This window comes from Panthera pardus, unplaced genomic scaffold, assembly GCF_024362965.1.
Source record: "Panthera pardus isolate Hobbes unplaced genomic scaffold, ASM2436296v1 HiC_scaffold_3, whole genome shotgun sequence".
Lineage (NCBI taxonomy): Eukaryota > Metazoa > Chordata > Mammalia > Carnivora > Felidae > Panthera > Panthera pardus.
In genome coordinates this window covers 31,020,311-31,039,835 of record NW_026526876.1, presented here as the reverse complement: position 1 = coordinate 31,039,835, position 19,525 = coordinate 31,020,311, and the positions used below count along the sequence as shown (strand labels likewise).

General features: G+C 55.2%; 1 protein-coding gene and 1 long non-coding RNA gene across 4 annotated transcripts; one reads left to right on the top strand and one right to left on the bottom strand.

The window, feature by feature from the left end:
* The first annotated feature begins 105 nt into the window (after positions 1-105).
* LOC128774222 (uncharacterized) lies at positions 106-17,552 on the top strand. Of its 2 annotated transcripts, none has more exons than XR_008418709.1 (2): positions 106-1,341; positions 17,395-17,552. It is a non-coding gene; the product is annotated as an uncharacterized LOC128774222 (long non-coding RNA). The 2 variants fall into 2 exon arrangements; XR_008418708.1 differs by lacking the exon at positions 106-1,341 and adding an exon at positions 16,184-16,394.
* Positions 8,969-16,041, bottom strand: C1QL1 (complement C1q like 1). Of its 2 annotated transcripts, XR_008418707.1 has the most exons (3): positions 15,133-16,041; positions 9,985-13,906; positions 9,541-9,653 (listed from the first exon to the last, which is right to left on the bottom strand). XR_008418707.1 is itself a non-coding variant. In XM_019434901.2 (2 exons), exons 1-2 carry the CDS (start codon positions 15,727-15,729, stop codon positions 9,474-9,476), a joined length of 777 nt encoding a protein of 258 aa, XP_019290446.1. In that variant the 5' UTR covers positions 15,730-16,032; the 3' UTR covers positions 8,969-9,473. The 2 variants fall into 2 exon arrangements, 1 of the variants encoding a protein (XP_019290446.1); XM_019434901.2 differs by lacking the exon at positions 9,985-13,906 and having other exon boundaries at positions 8,969-9,653; positions 15,133-16,032.
* Positions 17,553-19,525: the final 1,973 nt, after the last annotated feature.

The following is a 19,525-nucleotide window of genomic DNA, read 5'->3' as shown; positions in this document are numbered from 1 at the left end:
GGTCACCGTCCGGATCGTTGATTGGCTGTTTCCTAAGTAACAAAGTACAGCGCTGAAGTGTCAACTGTGCGCTTGCGCACTTCCCCTTACTGCCTGCTGGTTTTGAGGCAGCGTCTCCGACTATGGCCGCACCAGACGGGGAGAAACCTGTGTGGAGCTGGGGTACCGGGGAACCGCGGCCTACGCTGCCGTCCCTGGGACTGGGTTCATCACCACGTGCAACAACCAGATATCAAGCACGTTTTCAAACCTTTTTCTGTGGGCTACGATGGCATCTACCGATCCAAGAGGGACTTTTTAGCCACTGTCCAGGGTCTCTTCTCACTCCGCGACCATCCCAAGAATGAACTTCGAGAACAGCCTTGATACGGAAAAGCCGGTGGAGACAGAGAATGGCAATTCCACCCTTTTGACTCTGACAGCGTCAGGAATAGCATGGACTGGTTGTTGAATACGAGGCTCGGCCCCTTAGGGCACCGCTGGGCAGCACTGTCTCCATCCTTCATAATCGCCAGCTGCTTGGCTTCTGGTGGGCCAGCCTCATGCTGCTCCTCAATACTGGAGGTTGTGGAGGTCAGAGAGAGAGCGAGAGAGAGAGCCCTGCACTGAAATCAGGAAGCCCGATTCCAATCACTAGTGACTGAATCACCAATTAGTGCTGAGACTTTGGAAGTCATTGCTGCTCTCTGAGTGTCCGTTTCCTCGTCTATAAAATGGGGTAAATACCCTGTCCTTCCTACTCACCTAACACAGCATGGATGTGAAAGCCTTCCAGACCCCTAGCATGTGTAAGGGGACAGCTTTGTATGAATCTGATGAGGATGAAACAGGTGATGCCTGCCCGGAGCCAATTGCTGACCAGTTTCATTAACCCGATCTGTTCCCACCCTGGGACAATGAGAAGGTCTAAGGCATCCAAAAGAGCAGGAGGCAAAATTCCCTCAGTGGGCCTGACATCAAGATAGTAGAGTCACTATTTAACACCTGGTTTATTTAACCCAAACTCTTCAATCACCTACCTGGACCTCCATTGCCTGTTCTACAATGGGATAGCATTGCTGTTTTGGCGAGAGTAACATGAGAAAATGATACAAAGTGCTGTCACTGTAAAGCTACAAGAAAACCAGGGTATTCTTGCCATCTGCACTACCCAGGAGAAATACAACTCCTAAAGCATGGCTTCCAGCTTAGGGGTCCCATCCCCTCTCACAGAGATGTACATTTTAACAGAGGTTTGGGATCCCCAGGAACCACCAGGGAAACAGATTCCTCTTGTGTCCTTGTCAGCCTGGTCTTGCCTTGGTCCAATTCTGGTTTGGACAGTTAACTGGAGAAGGTGAGGTAAGACAGGGAGCAGAGGCTGTCCTGGCTGTGGGCAATGGGACAGGGGACACCTTGCTTGTTACTTACAAAGATTAGAAATAATTTAAGTGGAGCATATTGCCAACATCCAATGAGATGATAATAGGTATTCTTGCATTCATTCGTCCATGAAGTATTTATTGGTGGGCCCAGAGGGTGGGGTGGTGAGTGATAAACACCATCTCCTATCTTCATGGAGGTTGCAGCCCATGAGAGAAAATAGACAATTAAGCTAGTACTAAAAATGATGTGATATATGGGCTATAAAGAGAATGAAAAAGAGGGTTGGGGGGAGGTGGCATGCAAGTTGAAGCCAAAGGAACTGTTCCTTGGATCTCAGAATCCAAGGGAAAAGAATTTTGCTGGTAAGAGAGTCATCGGAGCCCATGATGCTGAGAAGCTTTGGTGGGGCCTGGCCAGGCCCACCTTAGTGGACACAAATGGAAATCCCCTGGACCCAACACTGCAGATGCTGATAAAGGGAGATTAGCCTGGCATTGGCCTAACTGGTATCTCGAGGTCTAGAACTCAGATGTGAGGGTTAGGTGAAGAATGTTGCCTTGTGTGGCGGCAGATGTTTCTGGGCTGATATGGCCAATATGTTGTGAAAGGCAACAGGATCTCAGCTCTGGTGAGGTGTGTGTGTGGCTCTCTCACGATCTGCAACTGACAAGATCACCAAGCCTAGGTGCTCAAAGGAGGCTGAGGGGAAGCACATCCTCCCCGAATACTTATCACTACACCTCCTTGCACCTGCGTGTGGCATTAGCTGCTCCAGATATAGATCAATCTTCAAAGGTCTGTGAACCAAGTTCAGGACCTCACTCTTGCCATCCTTAAACCCCAGCCAGAGGGGCACCTGGGTGGCTCAGTCAGTTAAGCTTCCAATTTCAGCTCCGGTCACAAGCTCGCATCCATGAGTTTGAGCCCCATGTTGGGCTCTGTGCTGACAGCTTGGAGCCTGCTTCAGATTTTGTGTCTCCCTCTCTCTCTATCCCTCCCTGTCTCTCAAAAATGAATACACATTAAAAAAAAATCCAGACCTTGAAGTCTAGCCTAGCACAGAAGTCAAGCACAATGAAGACTGAAAAAGTGTCCACTCGGTTTATCAGCAAGGGGTTCACACTTGGCCTTGGTGGGAGCCGTTTCAGAGGAGTGGCAGCAGCCAGACCACAGTGGGAGGTGAGAAAGTTGCAACTACTCTTTTAGGTCCTCTGGTTGTCAAGGGGAGCAGAGAAAGGAGGTAGAGGCTGGAGGGAGATGCGGGGTCAAGGGAGGATTTTTTAAAGGTAGGCGAGCTTTGAAGGATGATGGGAAGGAGCTGATACAGAGTGAGCCGCTAAAGAGTAAAGAGAGGTGTTGATTATCAATTAGGTGAGGTCCCCAGCAAACATGGAGGATACACTGATCAACCACTCCAGTTAGCCCACCTGGGACTGAGGGGTTTAACAGGATATAGAACTTCCAGTTTGAAAACCAGAACAGTCTTGGACAAACAAGGACAGATTTGGTACGCTGGTGGGAGGGCCTTGGATACAGAACACAGTGACAGGTTGGGCCCTGGAAGGAGGGACAGCTCTTCCATGGAGGCAAAAAGAAGTAAGAGAGGAGGGGCCCAGATGCAGGGAAGTTTGTGGATTTTATGGTAGAGGTTGGTAGAGTCACCCTCTTGACTTCTGCCTTCTCCAGGAGGTAGGAGATGTGACCACCCATCGGATAGTTAGTTTCACATTCCATCTCCTGCCTTTGCTACCAGGCCTGTCACATCATGGGTACTCAATAAAATTGGCTGAAGGAATTAGTGAATGGATGAGATCTGGGGTAGGTGTCGCAGGTTGGGTACTCCATGGGGCAGACTCTGAGGTGGAGATCAGTGTGCAGGAAGTTTACTGGGATGTGCTCTTGGAATGAACATGCGTGGAAGAGTCTTCAGAATTGTCCTGAGTGTAAAATCCCTGCGAGGGGACCAGGACTTTACACCCTCACGCTAATCTATCATTGGAAACAGGCTGCCCTAAGAAGTGGGCAGGACCTTGGGCAAGGCACCCCCCATCAGCAGAGGCCATCCCTGAAGGGGGCTCCTAGCCCAGAGCCACCTGCCGGCAGCACTCTCAGCAGCTGGGGAATAGATCTTTTGGTCCTGAAGGAGACCTAGGCAGTGCATCACAGCACCCACCAGCAGGAGGTGGAAGTTTAGGAGAGTGACAGATGTTTGAATAGCTGCTATTATGGTAGAGTGGTTATTATGTGGCAGGCACAGTGTTATGTACTGAGTCAGCCATTGTTATGTGGAAGATGCTCTCGGTGTGGCCTTGGAGACCTGCAGGTGACTGCTGGGGGAAGTTCAGGAAGCCTTCATGGAAGAGCAGGCAATGGACCTGGGCTTTGAATAATGAACAGGTGTTCCGCAGGCAGTGGAAATAGCCCAGGGTGTAGCGGACCCATCCTTGGCTCTGGGCAGGCTGGAGAGGTCTGGTACTTACCTGGCCCTATGCAGTTGTCCTGATCCACGCTGGGGTCCTCACTCAGGGAGCAAAGGGGCCTGTGCCCTGGGCACCTGGGAAGGAACCCTCAAATTTACCCTTCACCATCTGGGGAAAGGCAGGATCCCTGCCCCTGTGCAAGCTGGCCGGGCAGCAAGCATTGTGGGCAGGCGTGCCAGGTGACCTGGTTGGGGAGACTGTTCTGGCTGGGAGGGAGTGGGATTCAACCCCTCTCCTGCTCCCGAGAATGGCCAGGCAAGAGGGCTGCTCCCAGAAAGGGTAAGCCATATGATCTTGGGTGAATTAATTCACCTTTCTGTGCCTCAGTTTTCTCATGCAAAAAATTGGTGTGTTCGTCGTAACTATCTTGTGGGATCATTGTAAGGTTTAAATAAATGAATGCATTTGAAATTCTTAGAATAGTACATAGGTGTTCTTATGACTTGGGTGTTGATACAGAGATGAGGGTATATGTTGTTCACCCAGCTCCATTATTTCCCAAGCCCTTGGACAAGAGAAGAGAAAACCCTCAGTTCCCTGGGTTCTACCCACACCAACCCCATCCCCAAGAAGGCAGCTTCAGCAACAAATCCTAGGGGCGGGCGGGGGGAGCTCAAATTTCAAAGGGGGAGACCTTGTAAAACCTTTCCAAACATTATGTAAGTAAAACTGTAAGCCTCCCTTTAGTCCAGCTCCCTGAGAGTAACTCCTCCTGACAGTTTGGGAAGCCTCCCCCCGCCCCCTCCAATAGCACTATGTCCTGGATGTCTCTGTATGACCCCTGTGGGTATCTTGAAGCTCTGGATGTTTTTTTTTTAAACATGTTTCTTTTAACCTTTTAAAAAATATTTATTTATTTTTGAAACACAGAGAGGGGAGGAGCAGAGAGAGAGGGAGACAGAGGATCCAAAGTGAGCTCTGAGCTGACAGCAGAGATGCTCAAACTCATGAACCGTGAAATAACGACCTGAGCCAATGTCAGACACTTAACCGACCGAGCCACCCAGGTGGCCCCTCTGGATGGTTTCTTACGCATCTCTGGAGCCCACACCAAGCTAGGGCCTGGCCCATTGAAGATGTTCAGTAATGTTGAACCAGCAGAGCAAGTAGGGACAGGTGGACCACAGCCTTGGGGCATCCCTTCTCTCACCCCATATTGGAGGCCATAGAACAGAAGGGTGGGGGAGTCCACACTGGACGTGGGAGGACTCAGGGCACCCATTTTCAACACTTAGCTCCACACTTTGTGTACCCCAAACCAACCCCTACCCTATATTCACTTTGGGATTATCAGGGTGGGAGAACAACCCAAGAGTCTTCATCTTCTTTGATGATCACCATCACCATCCCAGGCACTGAAGTACAACCGAAAGTGGTTTAAATCATGGGGCTCAGAAAAAAAAAATCACAGGGCTCAGGAGACTTGGGTTGTAATAATAATCGTGCATTTGCATTTTGCTTTATAACTTACAAAGCCCACTACCTCACAGCAGCCCTTCAAGTAGATATTTTTATCGGCCCCATTTTATAGATGAAGAAACCGAGACTCCGAGAGGTCAAGTGTCTTTTCCTGAAACACTGAGCATGGCCAGAACTTGAACCCAAACCTTGTGTCTCCACTTGCCGCTGTCTCTGGTTCTATCTCTGTCCTGAGCCAACCTGAGCAATCTTGGCTTTCTCTCGGGGTCTCAGTTTTTGCAGCTGTGTAATAGGAGTTACCCACTCTGTGGTTTTGATTCTCAGTTTGGGTGGGTGGAACTAAGGGGGGACATGTTGAAAGCATGGGGGTAGCCCCCCTGTTTTCCCTCCGGCCCCCAGCTGCCCCCTCTCAGTAACCCTGCCACCCCCTTCCAGTTCCAAACATGTGTAGACTCCTCACTTCCACTTTATTATCACCTCATTTGTAGGATTTTGAGGTTTGTTACCTGGAAGGGGGCGAGGAGCTCACACCTCCAGTTCCGCTTTTCAAATATACCTTCATTGCTTGTGAAAATAACCTTATTAACAGCATCTAACCTGCTACAGCTTATGGGGGCACTCGGATAAATAAATGCGGAAGAAAGCAGGGCAGGGGAAACAGCACAGCTAGCTGGAGTAGTGCAACCTTTGTACCCCTGAGATTTTCTCTTAGCCCTTGGGGGCCCTGTAAGGGTGGGCAACACGCAGGTGAGCCCCCCCCTCCCAATAGCCTAGAGCAATCGGCCGCCTTCTCTGGGTCTTTGCCTCCTGCCTCCTCCTCTGGTGTTCAGAGATCCTCTGGGAAACAGCTCCCGTGCCTCCGCAGCTCCCCTGTCTCCTGGATGCTTGTCCGGGATTGATTCTCTGGGCAGCTCCCCCTCCGAGCAGTAAATGAAATATCGGTTACCAGGAGTGAGGCGGGAGGCAATTAACCCCTAGACCTCACCATGGCAGATGTGTTTGTAGCAAGCTGAAGCAGAGGGCTGAGCGCACCTGCCTGGCTGTCCTGCAAAGTCATCCAATTAGGACAGTCCCCAGCGGTGGGCTCCTGCTGTCCCCTCTGGTCCCCATGACCCCAGAAAGCAGGGCAGCCCCAGCCCCTAGGGCTGGCAGCTGCCTGGGCACAGGATGGCCTACCTTTCCTTGTGTGGGTGAGCTCCAGGGGCACCTCCATCCTGACACCCCCTGGCAGGGACATTATTCGTTAATTAATCACACATCTTTCTAAAGGGGAGGCAGCCTGCAGAGCTTTCTTCCTTCCTTCCTCCAGAGTGGGACCGCCATTCTGCCAGTCCAGTCTCCTTTCTGTCACCCAGCCAGCCCTGTCCCCCTGGAATGTTCTTGTACCAGAAAGCCCTTGACTGAGGAGGAGAGACACATGCCCTGCTTTCAGGGAGCCCCCAGTCTGAGGGGAGGTATAGCTCCTGCTCTCGGGGATCCCCAAGTTGAAGAGATAGAGTCGATCCCTCAGGGAACCCCCAGTCCCAGGGGTTGGTCTTAGAAAGCCCTGGTTCAATAGAAAAAGCGGTGCCTACCCTCAGAGCCACTGCGCGGAAAGCCACAATCTCTGTGTTTAGGAAGTCCCCCAATCCTGGAGATACACACCTTACCCTCAACTTGCTCATAACACTGTCTTTGAGGACCCCCAGTCTGATGGAGGAGACAGAGAACTTGCCTTCAGGAAGCTTCCCATTCTAATGGTGGAGACACAGTCCTTGCCCTCAGGTATCCCAAGTCTGAGGAGGAAAAAAAAAAAACCCAGACTTTGCCCTTGGGGATTCCCTGTCTGATGGGGGAGACACTTTCCCGACAGTTTCCCCTGCTGCTGGGATGCTGCCTGAGTGACTGCAGGATACCCTTGGTGCCCTGCAAAGGAAGAAAAGGTCCTTGGCTTCAGTCCATCTCAGTTATGCCACACACTTGCTGCATGACCATGGGCAAGTCACGAATTTTCTTCAGACTATGATTTCCTCATCTGCAAAATGGAGATATTAGGCCCATCTCTCAAAGCGACACAAGGCTTGTCCAGTCACCAGAAATAAAAGCAAACAAGCCAGCCAGGCACTCCTACAGAAATGATTAACATGCTTTTTTGTAGCAGAGGTCCCAGCCCAGTCCCTGTGGCCTCTGGGGAGGGGTGGGGAGCCGCCCAGGTATGTTGCTGGGTACCCCTGGGCCAGTGTGGCCATTAAAGAATCACAGGGGCCTGTGGGTGGCACTGGGGGCAGGGGGAAGCGCCTTCTAATCTAATCACTCTTCCCGAGGAAACTCTCATTCCAGCCAGACCTGCCAGGGGTTTTATTGGGTTTGTGGGGACCCGCGGATTTCAATCTCCAGACCCCACAGGGAAGGAACAAGCATTAAGCTAATTTTATTAAATGGCCACAGCTGGCAGTAGGGGGAAGTAGGGGAGAGAAGGGAGGATAAAGAAAGTCATTCAAGGCTGCCAGCCATGACAAGGGTCCATACATGGGGCTTGACTGGGACGGAGGCCACCCCTCCTTCCTGTCTCTCCAGCTGAGCCAGCTGGGGGTGGGGAGGCCAGATGGGACTTTTCCTCAATGTAGAGCCTCGGGGTTCTCCAAGAGGCTCGCCCCATGGCTGCTGCCCAGTGCAGATGCTTGTAAGTACATGAAGCCTCTGCAGGGCAGGGGTGGGAGTGGAAAGGCTGGGCACAGTGAGGACGGAGCTGCCTCAGAGCCATTCTTCCTCAGTTCTGCTTTGGAGACACCAGATCTTTATGAAATATGGTGTACCAGCTGAGAGCGTAGTCCTTGGTTCCAATCCTGGCATTTGCCTTTTCCTAGCTCTGTGACCCTGGCAAGTTACTGAACCTCTTTGAACCTCAGTTTCCTCATCTGAGATGGATAAAAGGACAGCACCCAGGTCAAAGGGCATGTGAGCGTTTCCTGCCAGTCTACCCCCTCCCCACACAGATCTAGGAGATAGTATTTATAAGGTTCTTACGTGGTGGTCTGACACAGAGTGGGTGCTCTCTAAATATTAGCAATGGTTATTTAGGAATGCCCTAACTACGACTGTCATGGTCACATGGTCACAGGAGGTAAGGGAGGCAGACAGAGCCAGGAGACTCAACGTGTTGTCTCCAAGGAGCAGGGCTTCTTGGATTCAAGTGCAATCACAGAACTTAGCGACCACGTCACATTCATCAAGATATTTAACCTCCCTGGAAGAAGAACAAAATCTAGTCACCCAACCTCTCCGGGCTCCTTGGAGGCTTGAGTGAGGTGCCATACCTGGAAGTGTTTAGTGCAAAGTGTGTTCCTGTGATTGCTGTCACTAACCCAGAACTGAAAGAGGAGTCACTTGCCCAAGATCACACACAGTGGTACCAGATTGAGAGCCCAGGTGTCCCAGTTTAAACCTTGCTGATGCCACTTTCCAGGTCAAACAAATGAAACTTTTCCACCATGGAAGAGGATGATGTAACTGGGCTGCTTCCTGTTTCTGCTGCCCAGGCACGCTTGGGCTGTGGTGAGCATTGGGCCCCTTGGCCCACCTCCTCCCAGAGCAGCTGTGATTCTGGGACCTGGCTGCCCCCAGATCCATGGGAAACTTCCAGCAGACCTCTTCCCTTTCTGGAAGAAGGCAGGGTTCATGGTCCCCTCCTGCAGCTCCTCTCTAGGGCACAGACCCAAAGCCAGTGGGATGGAAGTGTTTTTATTAGAGCTTTGGTCAGACGGGGCGCAGCCGGGCTGGGGCTTTAGCAGGTGCTGGGACGCTATCCAGCCCCAACCCACCCCTCTCCCAGGAGGCGCTACCCCGGAGCGGGAGGGCAGCGCATCCGAGCACAGGAAGGGACCCCGCCAAGACCTGTCCCCAGTCTGGGGCGGGCTGACGAGCTGGGTGGGTAATAAACAGTCCTATTGTACAAATATACAGCGCGGGCCAGGGCGGGGGCGGTCGACAGCGCCTCCCGGGAACCGCGACGGTGCGCTCTGGACCCGGCTCTGCGGCGAGGGCGAACGGGCAAGGAGAGCCTAGCCGGCGTCCCGGGTGGTGATGAGGGCGAGCCGGGGGCGTCATAGTCAGGGAGGGCCGGCAGCCAGGGCTAGGGCAGCGAGGGGTTGGGTCGCCCTCAGCCCGCTGGGAGGGGGGCCCCCGGGGGAGGGGGGAGCTGGGTAGGGGACGGAGGGGGACGCGGGGAGCTCAGTCGGAGTAGATGATGAAGCCGGAAAATGTGCTGTATTTGTTGCTGTTGCCGCCGTGCGCTTTGCCTCCGTCGAGTTTGATGAAGACCTCATCCCCCGCGTCCAGGTGCAGGATCACGCTGTTGCTGGCGTAGTCATAGTTCTGGTCTGCGTCCTGGGCTATGGCGCTGGCGCGCACCTGCGGGGGTGGGGGTGGGGGTGGGAATAAGGGGGTGGGGAGAGTAGGGATGGTGTGTGTGAGAGGGTAGGGGGAGGAGGGAGAGAAGTAGGGTCGGGGAGGGAGGGGGACTGTCAGAGGTAAGGCAGCCACGTGGGTAGGATCTGGAGGCCCTAAAAACCTGCCTTCAACTCTGCCTGCTTCTCTCGCGTCATACCCCACCCCTTCCAATCATAAGTGTATGTTTTGGGAATGGGTTATAGAGGAGCCCTGGATTTCTAGGGCAGGTGTAATCTGGGTCTGAATTAGGAATCAAGGTGGAGTTGGCCTCCTTAACTCCTCTAGGTCTTACCGTCTGGCCTGCAGAGGACGTCAACAACGCCTTCAGGGATGGCCCAGCCTGGAACTCCCTCCTTGCAGAGAGGAATTCTCTGGAACACCAGGGGATGGAGGGCCATCCCTTCTCTCCTTATCCCTTCCTCTCTGCTTTAATTGTAACAATAATGCCTTACCTTTCAGCCACACCCACCTGTTCTTATGTCAGCGGATGGACACAGGGATGGACACCTTGGCCCCATAGGTCAGGTGGCTAGACTAATGCCAGGTGGCTACTAAGCAACCACCCTAGTACCAGAACCCAGTATTTCAACTCCTTGTCTGTAGTTCGTTCTGGGGTCTTTCATACTGGAGCAGTGAGATGGAAGGTCTGGTAATTATTTCCCCTCCCAAGGCTCAGATAGAGCCTGCATCCTGGCCTCCAAAGAGCTATAGCTATACCTGTGACTATTATCCCACCCACAGAGGACCTTGGGCTCCTCCTGTCTCACCACAGAGTGGTAGAAAGGAAGTGGGTGGAGGGAGGGAATCCAGGCTTTCCATCTTTGTGTGATCCTCAGTCTGATCTGCTATCCCTGCCAGTCCTTGTTTTGATGGGTGAGGGGAGGGACAGGCAGTTCAATGAAGCAAGAGGGCACCAACATTTGTGTGTGAAGTCTGCTGGTCACTTCTGGGGGCTCCGACTATAATCATTAGATACTGAGGGTGAGTGATGGTGAACAAATTCCCTCCAGGCATTCCTCTCCAACTGAGGCAACACAGGACCTGAGCCATAGGATCTGGGGCCTTTCCAGGATAGCCTGGGTGGAGAATGGGAAGACAGGGGACATCTCCAAGGTGCAGGCTTGTGTTGGGGGGAGGCTGCATTGAGTGGGGTTCTCTCAGTCAGGCTTTTCAACAGCCCCTCTCCAACCAGCCCCTTCCCTGAAGGCAGCTCTCCCAAAGGCTAACAGTCTGGGCTGGACCAAGCCAAATTAGGGGAAGGGTCCATTCTCCTTCCTGGGCAGGAGACAGAACTGCAGGTCAGCTGTGCCGAAGCTGCTGAGTCAGCAGCAATGCTACAACGGGGGCACCCAACGTATTTGCATGCTGGCTGCCATTTAAAGCCCAGATCCTTCCAGCCCCTTCTCTCCCCTCAATCTCTTCTTCCCCCGACCAGGGGCAAGAACCGTTTGGGGACACTTAGCTGGGAAAACTCACAGTTCAGCTAAAGGTGGGGAAAAGCAAATGAGGGGAAGATGCTGTCTTTCAAAAAGCTCAATTTCTCTGTTCAGAAAAAGGATGAGAAGATCCCGCCTCACCACTGCCACCTTTATAAAAGCCTTCAGATGGTGGGGGAAAAATTTTTAATCTTGATGGGGCTTTGTGTTACTAGGAAAGTGCTGAAAGAAAGCAGCCAACTTCTATATTGTTCCCTGGGCCCTAATCCTCATAGTATTTATTATTACGTATGCATTTCATTATCTTTGCTAATAAATTACTACTAATAACAATTATTTTTATTACCCAGATTAATTGAGCCTTAACTCATTAAAACAGTGTGCTTCTTAATAGCCAAATCCATTAGAACACAATCATCTGTCATCAGGAATCTCCTGGTGATGTGACAGGCATCAGAACTCTTATGCTTATGTTTATTATTTATTCATCACCATGATTGTTACTGTGATTATCCTAATTATCCACGGAGGCAGGAAAAATTGATGCCCTTCCATCCTTAGATAGTAGGGGGATCCAGGAATGGAACCCAGGGGTCCTGATTCTCTGCCTGAGACAGGAAACAGTTGAGGCATCCAGCTTCTGGAGGCCATGGGGAAATTTGGGGAATTGAGGCTGCCATGGAAGTAGGAAAGCAAGTCTGGGACTTGTCACGAGGGGGCGCTGTAGAATCACCTCCTCAAGGGCTGCCAGGGGAAGGGAAACTGAGGCAGTGGTCTGACCAGGGCCCTGGAGGGAGGAGTGGGGAGAACCCATGAAACAAGCTCCTGCCCCCGGATCAGTGCTGGGGTGTTGGATGTACAGGAGTGGCTCCCACAGGCAACCAGCCTGGCCCACAGGGGACACTTGTGCTTTCACATATTTCCTGGGTCCCTGCTGAGTTAGGCACTGTGCTCTGTGCTGTGAAAAGCATTCAGGGCTAGCTAGAAAAGGACAGTGGGGAGCCCCTCTCCCACTGTCAGGCATCAGGCTGAACTCCAGTGAGGCCTTTATGCTGGAGTCCTCAATTTATCTACTACCCCATCTCTCACCTCACTCAGGTTCTGTTGTCCAAGCCCTTCCCCGTTTGTGATATTCACCTCCCCAAAGTCCCTGCCCTGGACAAGTGGCACCCTGGCCATAGACCCTGGTCTATCCCCACACAGCCCCTCTCTCCTGGCCCAGTGTATTAATTTCATGTCTTCCCTGACATCCGAACTGTGGATATTTGAGGCAGCTGCAGGGAGCTTACCTCACTCAGGGCACCCACTCCTAACTTACAGCCCCTTCCTCGGGCTCCTCAGATCCCCATGTCCTAAAGACCAGGCCTTGGTGTCCTCGGGCTACACAGTGGTGACTCAAGGCTCCCCTTGGGGAGAGGGGCTGGTGGGCCTCAGGCAAGGACAGAGCGGGGGACTCAGCGCTTCAGTGACCTCTCCCCTCCCTATCTTGCCGAGGGAAAGGCCAAGGACCAATTTCAGTCCTGCCTTCCTGAGGAAATTCTGGAAGCATTTCTTCAGGCAGGAAGCCAGAAAGGAAAAGCACAGAGCCCAGCAGTGCCCCAGGTCTTGCAGCCATGGGAGGCAGAAGCCCCTCTGTTCTGTTCCCGTCCATTGCCCAGAGCCATCATTTTGTCTCTGCTCACTTGAATGTCCTCTTCTACCTCTGAGCCAGGCTTTCCCTGCACTTGACCTTTTTATTTCCTCCCTAGCCATGTCTCCTCACCTTGGGGACCAGCCCAGTTTTGCCATCCTCTCCCCTGACCAGGTTGGTCTGAGTGGGGGCAGGCACCAGTGAATCATTCCCTCCAGCTAACACATTTAGGGATGGGAGTTGCCAGCTGGGCCCCCAATCCCCCTCTAACACACCAATCGCTGGGGTGTGTTATTGGGTGGTTACTATTATCTCTCCTGCACAGACCATGAGGTCCTGTAGGGCAAGTGGATCAAACCCCTGCTACCTAGCTCCAAACCTGCCTCTTAGTCGGGGCTCGAAGTGAGTACGTGGGATGACTAGTGAGACTTAACGAGTCTTTTGAGCAATCTGGAAGGACAAGTCACAAAGAACGTACGGGAGAGGGGTGTAGGCCCCAGTTTTTAGTGGGGGGGGGGCATGGTCTGAGTAACTGTTAAAATGCTGGATCTGTGAACCCCCTAGTTAAAGCCACCTCCTATTTTCTACTAGCCTGTGGTCCCACCTCCAGGGAGTACCTCTTTGTCAGTTTGTGCCGTGCCTTGCCCCTACTGAAGGGGGAAGAGGCTTTGAGATGGTTTCACCTCCCAGTGACTGAAGCAAGTGATCCTGCCCAAGCAGACATCACCTTTGGGGTCTCCTCGTGCCTCATCTCTGGAGCCCCACTGGAACCTCCTGAGGTGGTACAAGGCCTAGGGCCCACTGGTGCTCTGGTGACCAGCTTCCTATCCAGACAAAATGGGTCCCCAGTCCCCTTAGACCTCAGCTCGGTGCCAGCCCAAACTTTCTTTGGGAAAGGAAGAAATTCTATTGATGAAGGTGACATTGCTGCATCCTTTATTGGTGATTAATAAGGGAAATCGTGGGGCTGTCTGCAGAGTGAGCTCTCACTGGATACTGAGGCCTCCCATTTGGTCAGGAACCAAGGACAAAGAGGAGAGACACGGGAAGCCTCATAGAGACCAAGTGAGAGAGAAACACTCAAGGAATAAAGAGGGGTGTTAAGCCTGGGGGGAGAGAGGCCAGAGACTCAGGAGAGACAGATAGGACTGGTAGACACAGGAGACAGACGGGGACAAGAGACAGAGTAGGAGAAAGAGGCAGGCAGGAGAGAAAGAAGAGGGGGCAGACTTACAAGTGCCTGGTAGTCTTTGTGCTGACTCCCAGGCCTGTCCTTTCCCCCACCCCCAAGCCAGGGTCTACCTGCAGTGGGAAGGATTCCAACAGGGTCCGGGGTCCCAGTCGCAGGAAATTTCTTCCCAACTCCCACCATCCTAGCTTTAGTTCTGACCCATGCTGGTCTCCTTCCACAGGAATGCTCCGCCTCACCGCCCTCCCCCCCCCCCCCCCCAGTGGCCCTAGGCCATCGTGGTCTGGGAGCCCTGGAAAGGGAGGGAGTAACAAAAGGTGAGTGAGCTGGGCAAAACTGTCCCCCTAGGGCAGGATTAGGTCGAGGCTGGTTCTGGGGCAGCAGTTGCAGGAAGAGCACCATGTACTACCCTCACAGTACCAAGGAGCCCACCTAGCTGCCTGCTAGCTTCAGTCTTTGGGATGGGGAAAGTGAACGCAGAGGATCCCCTGACACTCCTGGAGTCAGGAGCTGCAGCTGCAAGATCAAGGGAGGGGGAGTTTCCACCTCTTTGCCTCCCTCAGGAGGAAAAACTTTTCCCCCCAGAGGTTGCTTTCCTGCGCCTGTAGCTCTGACACGGTGGGAAGCGGCCGGGCAGCCCCGCGTTTTGCAAAGGGCGTCAGATCGGCGCAGTGGTCCCTTCTCAAGGGCGGAGGATGGATTGCAGCTAAGGCTTCGCGCCCCTGGCTCCCTTTGCCTCTGTGCCCAAAACATCTCCTACAGCTCTCCTTGGCTTGCGCGCCTAGCGGTGCGCCTGGACGCCCGCGGGCGCGGAGGCTGCCTTCCCTAGAGCCCATCATTGCCCTCCCCTAATTGCCCGCTGGTATCAACCAGAATTCCAGCTCTCAGATATCGCTTCCCGAGGGCCAAGCCCCCAAGGACCAGTCCGCGCGCCTGGGAGCCCTGCGCTGTGATTATTTGCATTTATCTCCCGCATTTCCAAGCCGCGCGCAGGTGCCCAGCGGCGTCTGCCTTGCAGCCAGTGCCCAGGAACCGAAGAGTTAGTGCCAACAGGCCCACCATCCCCGCATGTGATGCCTAAGCGGGGCCGCTGTAGGGTCTCTACCTGTGCTCGCTGGTACCCTATGCCCCGGGCTCCCTGGGTGCCCTGCCCCCAGGCCAGCCCCATGTCCCCGCCGGGCCCACCTGGCCGTTCTTGCAGAGGTCCGCCCACATACTGGTGCCGTCGCCGCCTCGCATGAGGACGTGGTAGGTGAAAAAGTAGGTGCCGGGAATGTTGCACGTAAACTTGCCGCTGGTCGCGTCGTAGTTGTTGCCTAGGTTAGTGACCACGTCGTCGAACTTGAGCACCTCGTAACCCTCGTGAGGGTTCTTGAGGCCGGCGTAGAAGGCCACGCGTGGCACCGTGGTGTAGGTGGCCGTGCTGATTGCGCCGCTGCCCCCTGCACCCGGCAGCCCGGGAGGGCCGGTCTTGCCCGGCTCACCCTTCTCCCCGGGTGGCCCCACAGGACCCGGAGGACCTGGATCCCCAGGGGGTCCGGGGGGGCCCGGCTTGCCTGTGCGGCCCGGCTTCCCCTGGGGGCCCTGCACCAGCGTGGAAGGCGGGGGCGCGCCGCTCTGCTCGCTCAGGGCGTCGCCGCCGTCGGGCCGCGCGCCGGCGCCGGGGCCCCGCGCGGGGTAGGGGTCGCATACCATGCGGCAGGTGCCCAGCATCTCATAGTGGCCGTCCGGGCCGCCCGAGCTCACCAGCACGGGGATGAGCACCACCAGCACCAGCAGCATCACCACGCCCGCGGCGGCCGCCAGCAGCGTTTTCCGGCCGGCGCGGAGCCTGGGGAGCGCCGGGCCGCCCGGCCGCGCCGTCGGGGCAATGGTGCCGGCGGGCGGGGGGCGCGGGCAGGACGCCCGCGCTCAAGGGCGGTCCGGCGGGGCTGCGGGCATGGGGCCGGGCCCGGAGCGCCGCGCTGCGCTGGATGCGCTGCCGAGCCCAGCCGCCGGCTCCTGCCTCGCGCCTCCCTCCCGCTGCGCGGCCGGACTGAGAGCGGCGGCAGCCGCGTCCTGCCCGGCTCCTCCCGCCTCCTCGCGCTCGGGCCACCGCCCCCTCCGCGCCGCCCCGCCCCACCAGCTCCGCGCGGCTCCGCGCCCGCGAGGGGTGGGGCTGCGGGCGGGGTCGGCACCTAATTGGGCCGCTGGCGGAAGGGCTCCGCCCACCCAGGGGGGCGGGGCCGAGGGCGGGGCCGCGGAGATGAAGGCCAGAGCCCAGAGAGGAACCCGGAGACTCCGCGAGCTAGAGGCTGAGATTCGGAAATGGGGAGGATACTAGAGTCTGGGAAACAGCAGAGTCTCCTACAGGAGATGGGGGAGTAGAGGCCGAAAGCCGAGTGGACGAGAGGGCTACAGGGAGAGCTAGAGAGCGCCGAGGGAGACAGAGAGGAGAGGCCTCGAGGGTTTGTTTCGAAGAAAACCGGGAAGGGAGGCTCCAGGGGCCACCGCACGCAGGGTGTGGAGGCTGGGTCGCGGGTTCTCCAGTCTACGGGGATAGAGAACAATTGAGGGGAGTATGAAGCGGGGAGCAGAAAAAGGACCAGGAAGAGGATGAGAGGGAAGAAGAGAGGAAGGCAAAAGGAAGATGGGGACGGGGGGGGGGGGGCATTCTGCACTCAGGCCTCGCAGACCACCCATCCAGGAGATCTGAGGATGGTGTGCCTGTCAGGGTGCGAGATCTGCGAGCACTGACAGCAGCTGGCCCTCCTCTTTTCTGGCGCCCAGCTGGCTGTTCCCTGGACCCATCTTTCTCCAGGATGGGCAGGATATTCTACCCATACCTCCTTGCCTCTGCCCCTTCCTCACCGAGCTCCAGGCCAGACAAGGCTGCTTTTTCCTGGGGGTTGTGTAGGGTCCTCCATTTTCCTCTGATGACACCTCTTATCCCTGCTTTCAGACAAGGGAGAAGTGGGAGCCCTAAATAAGAAAGTGGGCACCCCACCTCATTTCTACATTCTGACCAATGCAAACAATCCCTGAGTGGTAGCTCCCTTTTCAAGCCTCCAAGAGGGGGGATAGGTCTCCTCCAGCCCCTTAGCTCCTCCTCCACCCTAGCTTCCTCAGCAGCCCCCTAAATCTTTTCCCCGTCAGGTTGCATGAGGCAATCCTCTTCCTCAAGTGCAGTAAAGTGTTTAGGTTGCATAAACGGAAATGTGTCTGCTTCCATCAAAATATTTGTCACATTATTTGAGGCCTTGCTCGTGCTGCTCCACTGCTCCTCCTTCACCCTCCTTTATCCAGCCCACCAGGGAGGGCTCTGCCATTGGGAGGCCTCTGGCTTCTGCTGAAGGATGACCCTCCAGCCTCTTTCTTTTCTCCTGAGAGGCCCCCTGCCACCTCACACTCTCCCCCTGCTGACCTGTCAAAACGGTCCACATGATTCTCGGACTTTCTCTACCCTAGGTTGAGACTGATTACCGCCACCCCTGGGAGGAGGAAAGGGACACGAGAATATGAAATGAGGAACTATGAAAGAGGACCTTCCAAGCACTGATGGCAGCGTGAGGTTGAGTGGCCCCCACCACCAAAGAAAACCCTCAATAAATAGCATTTGTCCTGGGCTTACTGCGTGCAGGGCCCTGTATTGAATGCTTTACATACATGATCACACTCAATCTTCACACCAATCCCTAGAGGTAAAACCCATCATTATCCTCATTTTACAGACGGAGAACTGAGGCTCTGACAAGTTAAGAGATTTGCCCAAAGTCACACAACTAATAAGTGGTGGAATCGGGATTCAAACCCGCAGCCCGACTCCAGGCTCTTCCAACCCCGGAGGGATTGAGTCTTTAGGTACTGTTCACTGTCCAAAAAGAGGAAGGTGGTAAGTCTGGCAGGAGGGGGACGCTGGGCTGTGCGGCTAGACCTCCCAGGCTCAGGAAGACAGTCCTCAGCTGTCAGTCAGCCTCCTCCCCCCACCCCCACCTTGATCTCCCCTAGTATGACTTCTCGCAGAGCGACAGAGTTGGTGACCCGAGGGACAAGTGCGCCGTCTTTAGCGTGTGATTTGCACAACCCCCCTCCCCCAGGTTCGCACGCACACGGGTCTCTCCCCTGCTGTCCAGCCGGGGCTCGTCTGCCGCCGCCCCCACCCCCACCCCCTCAGCCCTCCCAGGACCCGCGGGGAAAGTGCGGCGGGCGACCCAGGTCGGGGACCAGGCGGGAGCACCCGCCTCCCGCGCTTTCCCCGCGTCGGAGGGGCGCGCTCAGCGCGGCGAGGCGGCCTGGCCGCCCGCCCCCCGAACGACCGCCCGCTCCCTGGCGCGGTGTGGCGTCTCTGTCAGCCCAGCCGGATTCTCCCCGCTTCGCTGGAGTGGAAAATAACGGCTTCAAACTTTGCAGAAAGGAGCTGGTGCCAGCACTTTAATTAACAGCCATCTTGGCCTGTGAGCCTGGGCCACCGGCTCCCGCCTCCCGCCGGCTCGCCGGGCCCCGCCTCGGCCCCGCCCAGGTCCCCGAGGGACACGAACCCCCACCGCGGAGTCGGGCGCCCCTTTTCCGCCCGGACGTGAGGGCCTGGACGGTTGGGAGGGCGGGCGCTGCCTTGGGGGGCGTCCCCCAGCTTAATGACTGCGGACCTCCCCCACCCCGCCCCCCCACCAAATTCTCTGGAGCTCGGCGGTTGAAGAATTCGAGATCTGCGTGCCAGTCCTAGCTGGTGATTTTAGGATAGCCTAACCTGCAGCGCCTCAAGTGTCCTCCTCTGGAAAAAGGGCTGTTGTGAGAATGAAATGAGATATAACGTAGGTGAGCACCGGGCTCTGTACCTGACCTTTGTTATGCATCCAGTGAATGGTGGCTAATATAATTCTTTCACCTCCAGGCTAAGAAGGCCCTTCCACCACCCCTAGGCCTTGGGGCTCCTTCTCCTGCCTTCTTCCTACAGGTTGCTGGGCTTAGCGCTAGGATAGGAGGAGGATGGCCTAGGCTTCTAGGTTCAGAGACAAGACTAGATGAGTGATGAAGGGCCCCTGGGGTTCTGGCTTTCTGTCCTTTTCCTCAACCACCTGTCAAGGCCAGGGACCCAGGTTTACAGAAGGGGAAAGACATGAGCAGCGGGGGAAGAGAGCTGGGGGCTGAAGATCCGGCTTTGTTTTCCCTCCTGTGACTGGGAGCCCCCTCACTCCTAGAGCCCCCGTCATTTCAGGGGTGGGGAGGGGGGTGCTGGCCATTGCAGCGGCGTGCGGAGGGTACAGTAAGACTCTTCATTTACACATAGCTGACTTTAGGAAACTGGGTGGCTGTTCCGTGGTATTTTGGGGTTTTTTGAATGAATGTGAGTGGGTGTGAACGTGTAAGAGACAGTTTGTGTTAATGTGCGTCTGGGTTTGTGAGTGACGAGGGGGATGCTGTGCCCTGAATCATCAGCTGGCAGACCTGCGTTCATTTGTTCACTTGTTCATTCAATAAACATTTACTGAGAACATCTAGCTGGGCGCTATGACGCGGTAGTGCTGGTGTGTCCAAAAATGAGTAAGACCGAAGCCATACCCCTGAGGAGCTCACTCTTTGGCAGGTGACACAGGCAGCA